Source organism: Neoarius graeffei, chromosome 3 (genome assembly GCF_027579695.1).
Source record: "Neoarius graeffei isolate fNeoGra1 chromosome 3, fNeoGra1.pri, whole genome shotgun sequence".
Taxonomy (NCBI): Eukaryota; Metazoa; Chordata; class Actinopteri; order Siluriformes; family Ariidae; genus Neoarius; species Neoarius graeffei.
Window position 1 is genome coordinate 76737339 of NC_083571.1, and position 16687 is coordinate 76754025.

Below are 16687 nucleotides of genomic sequence, written 5' to 3' on the forward strand. Positions count from 1 at the left end.
TCCTCCCAATTTTCTCACAGCACGTCTAAAATGCCGCACGGCTTATGCCCATATAACAATTTGAATGGGGAGAACCCCATGGAGGCTTGGGGGACCTCTCGCACTGAAAACAACAAGGGTTCGAGCCATTTATCCCAATTACATGCATCCTTGCTTACGAATTTCCTAATTATATTTTTGAGGGTGTGATTGAATCGTTCGACTAAACCGTCCGTTTGTGGGTGATAAACGCTGGTGCGGATCGGCTTAATACCTAATAACTCATAAAGTTCGTTCAGTGTTCGTGACATAAACGAGGTGCCTTGATCAGTCAGAATCTCTTTCGGGATTCCAACTCGGGAGATAACGTGGAAGAGCACCTCCACAATACTGCGTGCTGAGATATTGCAAAGAGGCACTGCTTCCGGGTATCGCATTGCATAGTCCACCAGAACTAATATAAAGCGGTACCCTCGTGTTGACCGATCTAATGGCCCGACGAGATCCATCCCAATTCTTTCGAATGGGGTCTCGATTAATGGGAGAGGGCGCAAAGGCGCTTTTGGAATGGCCGCTGGATTTACTAACTGGCATTCGCGGCACACCGTACACCACCTACGGACATCGCCGCGAATCCCTAGCCAATAGAACCGGGCCATTATTCGGGCTAGTGTTTTATCCTGCCCTAAGTGTCCAGCCATGGGATTAAAGTGAGCCGCCTGGAATACCAATTCCCGGCGGCTTTTTGGAATCAACAGCTGCGTGACTTGTTCTTTAGTCTGAGTGTCCTGCGTCACTCAGTATAATCTATCCTTCATAATAGAAAAATAGGGGAAGGACAGGGTGGCCTTTGGCTGGAGCATTTGACCATCGATTACTCTCACTTCAAATGCATGTCGCAGAGTCTCATCTCACGACTGCTCTAACGGGAAATCCGCAAGGGATTCCCCGAGAGAGGGAGGAGGAGCCGGCGGCTCCTCACTCTGACGCAGAGATGACGTAGACGGCTCTGTGACAGCTGCTCCCGCCAAAGCGACACCGGGACCTCCCCTTGCTAAACTACGGCAGGACCCACTCTTTACTAAATGACTCATTAACTCCCCGAATCCTGGCCAATCAGTCCCCAAAATTATAGAGTGGGTGAGGCGAGGATTAACCGCCACCTTTACTCTAAATTTTTCCCCTCTGAAAAAAATGTGGACCGACACTAAAGAGTAGCTGTGAACATCCCCGTGCACACACAACACCTTCACCAATTGTGCTCCCCCCAATGCCTCATCTTGCACCAGGCTTTGGTGAATTGAGGTCTGATTACAGCCAGAGTCCACCACTGCCTGATACGTATCCCCTTGGATACTCACCGGTATGTGATACACTCCGGCCCGATCGAGGGCGGCTCCTGGCGCGTTGGGGATCCGGACCACCGCGCCCACCTCCATCGCTGAGTACTGATGCTGGAGGTGCCCCGGCTCCCCGCAGCGCCAGCAAACTGGCCCAGGCTCTCTCTCTGCACCGGTGTTCCGGATATCACTCACCTGAGGGGGGGAAGACACAGACATGGAAGTAGGAAATGGTAGGACACTGCGGGTGCGGCGGGCCGGCTGGGGTGGAGCCGGCCCCCGCCTCCGCGGTGGGGGAATGGGGCAAGGGAGAGGAACAGAAGGGGAGGGAGAGGGGAGAGGAGAAGGGGAGACACACTGTCCTGCCGTTGGAACGGCTGCCATATGGTCCTCCGCCAGCTCAATGGCCTGATCCAGCGACGCCGGGCGATGGCACTGGACCCACTCTGCGGTTCCCTCTGGAAGTCGAGTGATGAACTGCTCCAGCACCACCAGATCGATGATCTCCTCGGTGTCGCGGTTGTCGGCCCTCAACCACCGGCGGCAGGCATCCCGGAGTTGCTGGCCAAACACGAACGGCCGGCCGACCTCCTCCAGGCGCAGTGCGCGGAAGCGCTGCCGCTGCTGCTCCGGAGTGCGACCCACGCGCTGGAGGACGGCCCTGCAGAGGTCCGCGTAGACCAGCCAGCTGTCGGCGGGGAGCTGTAGCACGGCCAGCTGCGCCTCACCCGTGAGCAGGGGGAGGAGGCGTGCCGCGTGCTGTTCCACCGGCCAACCCCACACCTCTGCTGCCTGCTCAAAGAGAGCGAGGAAGGCCTTGGGGTCGTCATGCAGACCCATCTTTGTCAGGGTGAGGTGGGAAGGGCCCGCGGCGGTGGAGGTGGTGGACCTCGCCGACGCAAGTAGGTGCCGGAATGCCCGACGATCTTCCTGCTGCGCCAGCACCAGGGCCTCGAACCTTCGCTCCTGTTCTTCCCGGAGGGCGACCAGCACCTGGTGCTGGCTCTGTTGGGCCGTGGCGAGGGCATGGACCAGGTTCTTGAAGGGGGAGGACTCCATGGGGCTGTTCTCTCCTGCACTCCGGCCTCGGATTTTGGCACCACTGTAGCAAGTGTTCTAGGTGGGTGGAGCACAGAAGCATGGCAGGTCAGTACTGAGTTCTTAATAACTCTTTTATTGTCAGCTTTTCAGCTTCGACACGTTTACTCATACACACGCCACACACACACACGTGTTCTGGCCAGGAGAGCGCTCTTCCTCTGCTCTCTCTCTCCTTATATAGGGCGCGGTAGCTGGGAAGACACACAAACAGGTTAATTCACCTCAGGTGTAGTGATTCTGCCACTTACCTTCCCTGACTCCGCCCTCCGGTCACAGACCGACGCTTGACCACGCCCCCACTGCCACAGTCAGCCTTCATAGCGCAATTATGAAAGTTGGCCTTGAGTTGGCTATGAGGGTGTACTTCTGTGTTTTAAGTGCTAGGTACTCTAATAAAAAGGAAAATGAGGTGAACTAGATTCACTGGCCAGGACAGAAGGCAAAGCAACTCTGTGGACAGGATTTAGAGTTTCAGATGCAGCTGATTTTTGAAAGACATACTGTGCATATTTGAGGTTTATGTAGTCAGGTAAGGTTCTAGTATTAGGGCGGCACGGTGGTGTAAGTGGTTAGCACGGTCGCCTCACAGCAAGAAGGTTCTGGGTTCGAGGCCATTGAGGGCCTTTCTGTGTGGAGTTTGCATGTTCTCCCCGTGTTTGCATGGGTTTCCTCCGGGTGCTCCGGTTTCCCCCACAGTTCAAAGACATGTGGTTAGGTTAATATGGGACAGCCTTGGGCTGAAGTGCCCTTGAGCGAGACACCTAACTCCCAACTGCTCCCCGGGCGCTGTTCGCATGGCTGCCCACTGCTCTGGGTATGTGTGTGTGCTCATGGCTCACGTGTGTGTGTTCACTGCTTCAGATGGGTTAAATGCAGAGAGGAATTTCACAAGTGTGTGATGAATAAAGTTGTGCTTTTTTTAAATTATATTTACTGTCACAGATTGATAGCGGAGGCAGATGTAAGCATAGATGATTTATTGAACAAAGTACAAACAACGCAAACACAAGGGTGAGAATAAGAACCATAAACATGAACAACAGACACAAGGCAAGAATCATACAAACTAGAAGTGACAGCATGGCACACACGGAACAACGACAATGATAAAAGCATGATAAAGGGTGCTACAGTTCCCAAACATTTACAGAGTGCTGTTAAAAGTAGAGATGATGGAACATAGTGTTAAATATGCCCCTGTCCCATCTTTTTTGAAACATGTTTTTTGATCATTCAAAATGATCATATATTTTTCAAAAAACATTAAAAATTCTGTTTCATGTCAGTCCTGCACACTGTGGCACGTGCACCAAAAGGTGTGCTTCGGGCTGCGCGCGTGCAGAGTGAGCTCGAGCATGCGTGCCGTGAACAAAGGCGCACCTGTTCTCAATTAGTGAATTAAATGTTGGGCTATTTAAGGACTGTGCTGATGCAAAGACATTGCGAAGTATTACTGTATGCCACATTCAGTGCACATTACCGAGCCTTGTTTTCCGTGTTTGTGGTTTTCCTGGTTTCTCAACTCCTGTTCCTGGTTCTAGTTCTCGTTCTTGTTTTGCCTCCGACATCCTGTTTGCGCCTCAATTGACCCTTTGCCTGTTTTCATGTTTATGACCTTGCCTGCTGATTTGGACTGTTTTTGCTTTGTGTGTGTTCATGCACTTTTTGTATAGATTGCACTGTATTATAATAAACACTTCTGCACATACATCCACCTCCCTCGCACATTTGGCAGAATACTTCGCCCAAAATGGATGTAGCAGAAGTGTTTCAATACGCGATCCCATGCCACTTCTGGGTTTCCCTGCCCCTGCCACTCACCTCGTATTTTCATCTGAAGACTGACTGGAGTCCCTCGGCAGTCTACTATGGGATATATCACCCTATGGGATTCAAGCTGCAGTGTGATCTCTTCTACGAGAACCTCCAAGAGCCCAAGCCACCCAAACCCATCTGGGTAAGCTTTGTACTGACATTCATTGCTGGATAAGCATGCAGATGGGTGGACTATCTGATTCGGGTTGAATACCTGTGCCTTCATAACTCTCAGACTTTCTTTGCCATGCTAAAGTTTATTTTCGAATCCTTAGTAAGGAAGGAACCCCATGAAAATTTTTGGGGAGGGGCAATCATGCCAGAGGCCAACCCAGCTGAGGAAGCTGGCACTCCAGAGCTCCCTCCTGTGGTCGACACAGTCGAGGAGGCTGTTGCTCTAGAGCGCGTCCTAAAGGCAACCACTCCAGCGCTCTCTCTAGTGGCTGAAGTAAAGACAGCAGAAGAGGCTGTCTCTTTTGAGCTGGTTTCTCAGCCAGAGCCAGCTCCTGTTCCTGTTTCCGTGCCAGCTCCTGTTCCTGTTTCCGTGCCAGCATCTGCCCCAGAGGTGGAGCCAGCTCCAGAGGCGGAGCCAGAGTCAGCGCCAGCATCTGCTCCAGAGGCGGAACCAGAGTCAGTGCCAGCGTCTGCTCCAGAGGTGGAGCCAAAGCCAGCGTCTGCTCCCATGCCAGAGCTGGAGTCAGCATCTGCTCCCGTGCCAGAGCCAGCGTCTGCTCCCGTGCCAGAGGAGGAGCCAGCACCTGCTCCCGTGCCAGAGGCGGCTCCAACAACAGCGCCAGCACCAGAGGCAGAGCCAGCATCTGCTCCCATGCCAGGGCCCACTCCAGTGCCAGAGCCTGCGTCTACTCCAGAGCCCACTCCAGTGCCAGAGCCAGTGTCAGTACCTACTGCAGAGCCTGAGCCCTCTACAGAGCCCAAGCCCAGTCCAGAGCCCTCTACAGAGCCCAAGCCCAGTCCAGAGCCCTCTACAGAGCTCGAGCCCAGTCCAGAGCCCTCTACAGAGCTCGAGCCAGAGTCCACACCATCTCCAGAGCCCAAGTCCAGTCCAGAGTCATCTTCAGAGCCCAAGTCCAGTCCAGAGTCCACGTGAAGTCTCGCGATCAAGCCTACTCCTAGCCAAGAACCCAAGTCATGTCCAGAGCCTGAGCCTGAACCCCCACCGGGGCCCCGTATGATGGATTTTCGCTCCCGGAGGGAGCTCTTTGGGAGGGGGTTCTGTCAGTTCTGCGTGCTGTGGCACATGCACCAAAAGGTGCGCCTCAGGCTGCGCGTGCATCGAGTGAGCTTCAGCATGTGCGCTGTGAACAAGGCACACCTGTTCTCAATTAGTGAACGTAGTGTTGGGCTATTTAAGGACTGCGCTGGTGCAAAGACATTGCAAAGTATTACACCACGTTCAGTGTGCATTACCGTGCCTTGTTTCCCATGTTTGTGGTTTTCCTGGTTTCTCGACTCCTGTTCCTGGTTCTAGTTCTCGTTCTTGTTTTGCCTCTGACATCCTGTTTGCACCTCGATTGACCCTTTGCCTGTTTTCATGTTTATGACCTTGCCTGCTGATTTGGACTGTTTGCTTTGTGTGTGTTTCATGCACTTTTTGTATAGATCGCACTGTATTATAATTAACACTTCTGCATATACATCCGCCTCCCTCACGCATTTGACATTTCAACATTTTGATATGTTTTCTTTGTCCAATTTTCAATGAAATATAGGATTTCCATGCTTTACAAATCAATCATCGCATTCTGTTTTTATTTGTTTTACACAGCATCCCAACTTTTTTGGAAACAGGGTTATAATATAAAATATAAAAAACATATAAAATTATTAAAAAAAAACTTACTAGCAGATGACTAAAAAGAAGTGTGTGTGTGTGTGTGTGTGTGTGTGGTGATGTCTTGACAAGGAGGATTGGTCTTGTTGTTGAGACTAATCAGGTACTGTATATAATTTAGGTAAAATGGAGTATTAGAGACAGGTTGGATAGATTTTATGCTACATGCTCCCTCTGTCCTTCATGACAAAACCAGTGTCAGAAGCCATATAGTGCCTGAGAAGCCATATAGTTCCATGTCTGCCGTCACTTCTAGTTTATATGATTATTGCCTTGTGTCTGTTGTTCATGTTTATGGTTATTTTTCTCACCCTTGTGTTTGCGTTGTTTTTACTTTGTTTTATAAATCATCTGTGCTTGCATCTGCCTCTGCTATCAATCCGTGACAGTAAATATATTAGAACCCTACCTGACTACATAAGCCTCAAATGTGCACAGTATGTCTCTCAAAAATCAGCTGAATCTGAAACTCTAAATCCTGTCCACAGAGATGCTTTGCCTTCAGTCCTTGCCAGTGAATCTAGTTCACCTCATTTTTCTTTTTAGTGGAGTAACTAGCATTTAAAACAAAGAAGTACATCCTCATAGCCAATTCATGGCCAACTTTCATAACTGTGCCATGAAGGCTGAAACAAAAATAAAGGTTTATGATTTTATTAAAAGCAATCAGGAAGACAAACAAATACACCACACTTTACACACTTTGCTGCACCTTTTTTTTTTTTTTACTATTTCTGTCCTTGTTTTTAATTTCTTGATATCTCTTTAATTTCTTTATTTTAATTACTTTATTATTTAACTTTAATTACTTTTTAAAATGTCCTTATTCATGTTTAGGAAATGTTGCTGGAGGACTCAGAGAATAAGAATTTCACTGTACTGTGTGACACTGTCTCGAGTACATATGACAAAGTTGAAATGAATTGAATTGAAATGGCTAGGCAATAATTGGCATAAACCAGACAAGGCTAAACAGGCAAATGAGCTGACTATGGTCATAACAACAAGGCAGCAAATGCAAGGTTCTGCTAGTGGGTCTAAAGCTAGAATTTTTCTTTAAAAAAAATAAAAAACTGACATTGTGCACATGAACATTACAGCTATGAGCAATAGGGATTCTCACTCACTTTCAGTAAATGACACTTAGGACTACCATATTATTTACTTTAAAACTTTTGACAGTGTATAGACTCTCTAAACAGACTATTCCAATAAAGTGTTGCCTGTTTTTGTATGCAAATGTAAAAACACTTCATATTTGACATTTGAAAGCACTATCAGAGGCACTATCAGTATGTACGCATTGCATATGGAGAAATATGGATTTCCTGATTATGATATACAGTCGTAGCATCACACCTATAATCCTGATAGACAATGGTATATATTGCACTAGGCATCAGTAACACCTAAAATTTGCCTAAAAATATTGTTTTTGACAAAACAAAACAAAATGATGTGAAATCATTTATACAGCCAAAATAATTAAAGGAAATCAGCTCAGATGTTTACCTCCATGTGTTGTAGAAAAGCAGAGGGATGTTGAGGCCCACAGTTAGCCACTCTTGGGCACACATGAACATGATACAAAAGAGACCATGGATTGAATACTCTGGAAGCACCAGCTGGTGGAAGGACAGACAAACAGTGGACATTACTATAACTATGGTTTTTATGGTAACAGAGTATAACTTCTCATTCAAGTCTCATTTATCTATATAGCCATATTTGAAAAAAAAATGGCAAGTGCATTTAAGTAGTACAATCAAGTAAACTTTTTAAATAGACGATATTTCATATAGAGTATGTGGTATATATGGTATGTGAGCAAATGCACTTGAACTTAATCACACCCCCTATGAGTGATCACACTCCGTTAGCACACAGCTTCAGAATCTAGCCCTCAACAGGCCATTCAATTTCTGTACATACCCATCATTATGTGCAGTGTTGGGCAAGTTACTTCAAAACTGTTTTGCATTATTTATTACTTGTTACTGTCATTTTAAAGTAATTAGTTACATTACAATATTACTGTATTTAAAATGTAAGGCATTACACTACTATTGCATTACTTTTAAGTTACTCTCACCAAAATAACTGGAAGTATGGATTTGGCAATCTAAATGTAGCTCAAGACGCTCAATTAGCTCATCATACATCCAGTGGAAGGTGATGTGGTATTTCATCCTTATTTTTAACAAACTTAAAGTAATAGGCGTATGCCCAACTGGAGAATATGCTATCCGACGTTAGATCAGCTGCAGGTTCACTCATCTCTCTCTCCTGTCTGACTAGCCTAAAGGAAAAGGAAGTGAAACATTTTGCGTGGACGTTTCACCTCTGCTGATCTTGCGGTGATTTTGGCGAATTTGTATGAAGGGGAAAAAAAACCCCACCACTTCATTCCAGGTTAACAATGCATTGTAACGCGCGTTAGTGACATTTGTACCGAGTAAAATATTACCAAATTTTTTTCTGTAATGCCTTACATTACCGCGTTACCGCAAAAAGCAATGCATTACAGTAATTCGTTACTTTTGTAACGCATTACTCCCAATACTTATTGTGTTATAGCTGTTTGAGTAAATTAAGATCTGCCTTGGAATGACTGATTGGTAGACAGAGGCCACACGCTTACATGTCCACAGACTTTTAAAGATGCCATAGAATGGAATGTATAATTCCATTATACATTCCTCGGTATAACACACAGGGACCACATCATGAATGAAAACATCTGCCAAACTGTTGAACAGGCTATAGGACCACATGAGGCCCTTCTCACAACAGTTAAGAAAATAAAACTTTATGGCCATGTCACACGTGCGGCCAGTCTAACAAATACTATACTACAAGGGACAGTGCCTGGGGCCCGAAGACATGGTAGACAATGGAAGAGATGGGAGGATAACATACGAGAATGGACACATATGAACTTCACAGAAACAGTAAGAAGAGCGGAGGATAGAGAGGGTTGGAGGAAGGTTGTAGCCCAAGCATCCATGACGCCCCAATGACCCTGTAGGTCAAGGGATATTGTAGGTGAGGTGAGGATAGAATGGAAATGTGTATTTACCTTGGCATAATTGAAAAAGGAATGTTCAATACATGGAACTAACATACCATGAGCCTCAAACACTGTTGTTTCCTTCTTCAAATGTAAATCATGCACATATAAGAGAGGGCAGTGAAACAGACCAATTCCAAAAACCTAAATTGTTTCGTAACTGTTTCCCAGAATCCAATTCATAGTTTTTGTTTTCAAAGCAGGTGACTGCTACCTGCTAGCTTTCTGTGCAGCAAAATTTATTGTTAGTGATCCCTTCAAAACCCACCATGGACCTTTTTTTTCATGTGTCATACATGGAAGCACTGAATAAAGTATGCCTTGTTTTTTTCTTTTCTTTGTGGCTGCGCGCAAGACAGTTGAGGTTGGTTCAGATCCATTACAATATAATAACCATACAAAAATGGAATAGGTCGGTGGAAAGAATGTAAAATATAGATACACTGCAACCCCACTATAACGAACACCTTGAGGGATGTTCAAATAACTCGTTATACGAAATACTTTGTAATACTGAAATGAACCTATTTGTCACACCAAACACTCATGCTACAGTAGTGCTTGAAAGTTTGTGAACCCTTTAGAATTTTCTTTATTTCTGCATAAATATGACCTAAAACATCATCAGATTTTCACACAAGTCCTAAAAGTAGATAAAGAGAACCCAGTTAAACAAATGAGACAAAAATATTATCCTTGGTCATTTATTTATTGAGGAAAATGATCCAATATTGCATATCTGTGAGTGGCAAAAGTATGTGAACCTTTGCTTTCAGTATCTGGTGTGATCCCCTTGCGCAGCAATAACTGCAACTAAACGTTTCCGGTAACTGTTGATCAGTCCTGCACACTGGCTTGGAGGAATTTTAGCCCATTCCTCCGTACAGAACAGCTTCAACTCTGGGATGTTGGTGAGTTTCCTCACATGAACTGCTCGCTTCAGGTCCTTCCACAACATTTCAACTGGATTAAGGTCAGGACTTTGACTTGGCCATTCCAAAACATTAACTTTATTCTTCTTTAACCATTCTTTGGTAGAACGACTTGTGTGCTTAGGGTCGTTGTCTTGCTGCATGATCCACCTTCTCTTGAGATTCAGTTCATGGACAGATGTCCTGACATTTTCCTTTAGAATTCACTGGTATAATTCAGAATTCATTGTTCCATCAATGATGGCAAGCCGTCCTGGCCCAGATGCAGCAAAACGCAGTTCATTGACTGAGTTAAAGAATAATGAAGAGAGGTGATGATTTCTTCATCTGTTTTGAAAATGACGGAGGTTAGCAGTGTATCATTGTCAATGTCCACCCACTGACTCACTGTTTTCTAAGGCCCTGTCCACACGGCAACGGATTCAGGTGAATCCGATACAATTGTTTATCGTTTCGGCCTGGCGTCCACACGGCACCGGCGTTTTGGGTGCCCCAAAACGCAATCTTTTTGAGAACGGGTTCCAGAGTGGAAAGATCTGGCAACGTTGCCGTTGCGAAGTCGTCTGGATGAGTAGAACGGATTTGTTTACGATGACGTCACAACCACATGACTGTGAGTGCTTCACGCTGGGTAGAAGTGTAATGAACTCGATGTGAGTTGTCAACAAATCCTATAACTTGGTTCATGAAACGTGCTTACAAAATATTTTCACTGTGAATATTTATTGTGTAATGGTGCAGACAGAGAGAGAGAGAGAGAGAGAGAGACAGAATAGCTCTTAGGGCAGAGTCAATCCCGCCAGCAAAAATAGGGAAAAAAAGGAGCGATCTCACCTCTTCAGATGTTGGTTTAAGTCCTACAATACATTCCTCAAAATGGGCGTAGAAGAACAAATTAATCCATCAACGTGTACCGGTAGCATTCAATTTATTCCGGACCATTAAAGACGCCGCCTTCCGCGTAGAATCATACATCATCCTCGCCGCCATATTGGATGGGTCAAAGCGGAGAATAAAGATGCCTCATTCATGTGCTGCGTTTAACTGTACCAACAGGTTTACCATCCAAACGAGATCACATGGGATTACCTTTCACAGGTGAGACTGGAAAAATACTTTTCATTGTATTTGGTCATTATAATGTAATTTTACGAACAGATTTTTCTGACTTTGTGGCTAATATGAAGTCTCGCGCATAATAGTTTATGCGCATGCGTCCTTACTTCTTCTATTGTTCTGGTGTCTCCGAAGGGACCGTCTTACAGCGCCCCTAGAGGTGTGGCATGTGTATTGCATCGTTTTCAGCAAGCGTTGCGTTGCCATATGGACCTGATATTTTACTGATCGTTGCCCATTTGGACGCGATATTTTTTTAAATAACATCTCGTTGCCGTTGTTGTGTGGATGTAGCCTAAATCTTCACCATTCATGTGTTGCAAATCACCGACATTTACGTCGCACCATGGGGCTGGGCGGGGTGTATAAAAACGGCACTAATATGCTTTAACTAGGTGTTAAGTTTAGCAGTATTAGCAATAATTTCATCCTTTTATCGATCCTTTGATCACCGTTCTCGATAATTGTTAGTGATTGACATCTAAGTGAGGCTTGTTAAGTCTTTGTTTTATGGCATTAATACATATTGTTAACTTGACTGCAGACTTGATTACTTATTGTTTGTTTCTGGTGGGAAGGGGAGTGTGTCATTAAGCAGGCAAATGACAGATGTAATTGCAAGAAGAGTGTTTAGAGAGTCCTTATAAGCGTGCACTGTGATTGTGCTTTCTTTGTGGAATTTACTTGGTCTCCTTGTACCTGTGTGGATTTCCTCCCACAGTCCAAAGACATGTGGATTAGGTCATCGGCTACTCCAAATTTAGTATACTAAAATACTGTATGTAGTTACATGACACTAGCTACTTGGTTTAAAGCAATAGCCACACCACCTCAATGCTGGAAAATGTAGTGAATTAAACTAGAGATTTGAGTCAACACAGAAGCAATAAGATTTATACAGCATATACAGTATAAACTGGTACAAAGTGAGCTTTTGTTGTTGATTGCAAGCATCCCTCATCAATGTCCCACAGCATCAACTATTTTTGTTTCATGAAACAACAAGATGTAATGGAAAATATTATTTAAGAATTTAAACTGTAGAGTTAATATAAATGTATTAAATGATTTTAAAAGTTGATTTTTGCACTAATACCTGAAATATCAAGGTCTTCCCTAATTTTAGGGCCAAAAAACAAACAAACATTTAGATCAGATTAAAGTGCATGTTATAGTGCAACCCAAACATCCATTTACTTCTCAAGCTTTGGCAAAGAGTTGTGTTTATTTCCACTCATATTCCACAGATATTTCATCTTTTACCAAATCAAAGTTTGTCATGTATGCAATAAAATGGAGACAATTGTGAACCAGAGACTCCATACAAAAGAGTAAATAATTTTGATTAGCATTTTCAAGTAAGTATAAGATGCATAGAAATTATTTATTTCTAGGTCAGAACACTTAAAGGATAAATTATGGCTGCTGAAGCTAATACATACACATTCAGGTGCAGGGTATTAATGAGGAAAGAAGAAAAGTAAGCCAAACTCAACTTTATGCACTAACCACCAATTTCTAATTTTAATAGGGGTTGCTTTTTGAATGCTAGCCTTCCAGTGGTATGTGTCATGCTTTTTAGAAACGTCAGCACCATGTTATCTTCATCTCTGAAGAGCTGGTGTTCTTTCTCTCACTCTCTCAGTCCTAGCTGCAAGATAATGGTCCAGCAGGTATCTTCTGTGCTTGTATAAAGAAATCCTTTGGTTGCTCCCCAGGGAGTGAGCTATCTGACATGCTTGTCATATCACTCTCTCCTTCAACTGCATCCTTATAATCTGCAGTTATTTTAAGGCCAATGCTGTTTGCACCTGGGGTGTCAGTAGCCAACAAAGCTATTTGCACCCAGGATGGATAGCCAACATGGTTATTTACACCCAGGTGTACAGAGTACCACCCAGAGATAAGACGAGCTGTAGCCAACAATGCTATTCCCAAACCCTAACCGGCTGTAATTAACCAAATAGCTAATTCAGGTATAAACATCAGAATAGCTGCCCTATGACGCCAAATAGATGCACCCTTATTTTTAATGTAGCTGATGTCCTTTCTTCTTGGCATGACGTTAACACACAGCTGAGTGCTTCAGATCACCAAACTGCCTAAAGTTCTTGATCATTAATTAATCTTGTGCATTTCATGAGTAACACCTGGTTGCTAATTACTGTCTTAATGACTGTGGAAGTTGGAAGGATGCACTTATTTTTTCCCACATGGTTTCTGAATTTTGGTTTATTTTTGAGAGAAAAATAGTACATACTGAAAACTGTTTTTTTTTATAGAAGTTGGTGAGGACACACAGTTGTTATCTAGGGTTTGAAATTGTTATCACTATGGTCTAGTGTGAAAGAATGAAGTATGGATGAAACTTGCTGAACAAAATTACTTTAAGTACACTTCTCAAGAGTTAATTTGTGCATGCAACAAAACTTCGGGTTGTGTAACAAAAACTACACACACACACACACACACACACACACACACACACTACTGTCCAAACAAGAGAATGCCTATGAATAATTAGGCATTTACAGTTGTAATTGTGATATAGTAGTTCACTAGACTTCATACATTAACTCTAGCTGTTACATGGAGATTCTGAAAAAAGGGCAAAACCTAGAAGTAGCAAGACTATCGGACTAATGATTGACCAATAAAACCTCTGACAACAATAAATTCTATACTCTAAAGTATGTATTTAATTGCAAACTCTCTAACATCAAAAATTTACCTTATGCTAATGAAAAGTAAATAAAAACACTAAACTAACACAAGCAATGATAAAGCATACACTAGACATTCAACGCAGCAACTGGAGAAAATATCATAATTTCGTACATGTGTGCTGAAGGGAAATGGGGTATGCATCAAGCGTCATACTACTTATGATAGCTTCCGGGTCACAACAACAACAACAACAACACAAAATTGAGAGAGATTTCTACACACGTATTTTCAAAGAAAATCATGAAAGAAAAATCAGATTATGTGTCATTTTCTGTTTTGTATTTCCCGCTTTCTAAATGGTAATCAGGAAACAGCTTTTTTCCCTGATTTTGGTTTTCTTATTTTGAAAACCAAAATCCATTGGTTAGACAGACCCAGAGCCTCTCCTGTCTTCTTTTCTCACACTCTGTGAGACTTACCTTGGCTCGTGTAATTCACATGGGCTCAGGATGCTCCATCACTGTTATGAGATTGACTGACACCTGGTAAACTTGGCAGTTGTGAACAAGATTGTCAAGGTGGATGGCCATGCCAATGAGTCACTCATTGATTCAAGGGAAACTTGCTCATCTTGGCAAGCTAGCTCAATAAGCACCTCAGAATTCAGACCTTAACAAAAGGCAGCCTTTAGTGCTGGCTCATTCCATCCAACTCCTTTCACCACAAGCAACTGCTCTCTGACTTCTTTACCTTCTATAGTGTGACTTGCTTAAACAGTTTGATGAAGGAAGACAAAAGAAGACAAGGGCTGCATTCATATACACATAATTCCATACTAATAGTATGCAAAAAGCAGGATGTGGGGTGTCTGAATACTCAGTAGGCATGTAACAGTAGTTCAGTAGTACCCAGATGATCTACTACACTGCCCTCCATGATCATTGGCACCCCTTGTAAAGGTTAGTAATAAGGGTTAGAAAAAAATCCACCTTTTGGTGAAGTAACATCATTTTACACTGAAAAAATTTGAAAAATCCACCCTTTAATTGGAATAAAATTTCAATTTTTCATCAAGTTTTCATCTACTCACTTGAGAAGGTACTGCTCTGATTCCTTGCAACATAGCCCATAGTCTCAGAACAGGCCTAGTTAATTGGTGACAATCAAGAGCTGATATCAGGGATCAGACGAACAGGCTAAACTGACCAACTGCTAGCTGTCGTTACTCAGGTTCCACCATATTGAGACTATATCTGTTCCCCAAGCAAAAAAAAAAAAAGAAAGAAAAAATGTAGAAACTCTACACAGCCAGCACTGAAGCTAGGTTTACTGAATATTAGCTTTCTTACAGCTATAGCACTTGTTATATATGCAACTATTGATGATCAGAGATTTGATGTATGCATCTTGTTTAACAGAAACCTGGATTAAACCAAATGAGTATGTAGCATTAAATGAAGCTAGACCTCTCGGATACAGCTATATACATCGCTCTCATCTAGCTGGCACAAGAGTTGGCATTACAGTTACTTGTAACAATATTCTAGGTATTGCACAAAAACCTGGACACAATGATACGAGTTTGAGTTCAATAATCATAGTCTCATTCAAGCCCTATGCCTTTTCCTCTACATGCCTTGGCAATGTGTTCGATGAGGCAAATCAGTCATGTTTTGCAGCTGGTACAGAGCAAAAATCATAGGGACAGGCAACTTCAACACACATCTCTATTGTCTCTTGTCAAATCCCAGCAGGGAGCAATATTTTTGTATTACCACAACAGTTTGTTTTGGCATATATGCATCTTATAACTGAATGCATGAAAACTATTTAGTAATTCAAATACAGACAGTTGTATGGGATGTATCTGGGGAATAATCTGTCTTCATCTATAAAACCTCAAGCTAAATGAGCATCTGAGCATTGAATGGCTGTAATTAAATGTCTACCATTAGTTAGCTCATCCAAAGCTGTTGCTCTACCTCTACATCTAATTAGCAGGATGTTAACAAAATTGAGCTCCTGACTCCAGGACCATCATGGGCTTTTTCAAGTGCACCTTCTTCTCACTACCCATGATACAGGGATGAGTGGCACTTCATGCTTCACTTATCTAATAAATGACTACTCACTTGCTTCTCTCTCTCTCTCTCTCTGAAATGAATGTCTGAATCACATTACTTCCTTTATCTCTCTACATTTCTGCATCCCCACCAGTTGCTTTTGCAACAGTACTCAACAATATACAGTCTTTTCTGCTAATTGCACACTTCTAACTTAGGAAATGGTATGTGTCTACTAAAATGTCCTTACAGAGTTCTACATATACCTCCTTTATGAGGAATGAGACCTTATAAGATAATCTGGAGACAGTGTGCCTACCCTAAAAAAGTTTTCACTTCTTCATATGGTTGAAGATTCCATTTAAGTAAAACCATATTACTGTATGTACTCAAGAATGTGCATGACAATTATTTGCTCGGTTTGCTTATTTTGGTGACTAATCCAGCTGCAGTTCTCATTTTACTTGTGGCAACATGTCCTCATGCACTGGGTGTCAAAAGAGCTCCTAGTCTTCAATTACTGTCTTTTTTTCTTTTAACAGTAGCAATAATTAAGCACAACAAATAAGGACACATATTTTCTCTTTGGAGGACTCCTATTTTCCCAATATAGGACTGCCTATAAACTGCTGTTTCCATTAAGTTGTTCAGACTTTGCATTCATCTGAGAAATTTGTCACTGAAACTATGACTTCTTCCAGGTTGGAAAATTACGTTAAACGTACAATTCCAAATCAGAAAAGTTCAGGCAG

The 16687-nt window shown here is 43.1% G+C and overlaps 1 protein-coding gene across 1 annotated transcript in view; it reads right to left on the reverse strand.

Annotated features, from left to right (window-relative positions):
* The window catches only part of cnih3 (cornichon family AMPA receptor auxiliary protein 3), a 163961-nt gene that overhangs the window by 18114 nt on the left and 129160 nt on the right, over positions 1-16687 (reverse strand). Inside the window, exon 4 of the mRNA XM_060916029.1 lies at positions 7600-7712. Within this exon, the coding sequence (XP_060772012.1) occupies positions 7600-7712 (113 nt within the window). The remainder of the gene's footprint in view (positions 1-7599; positions 7713-16687) is intronic.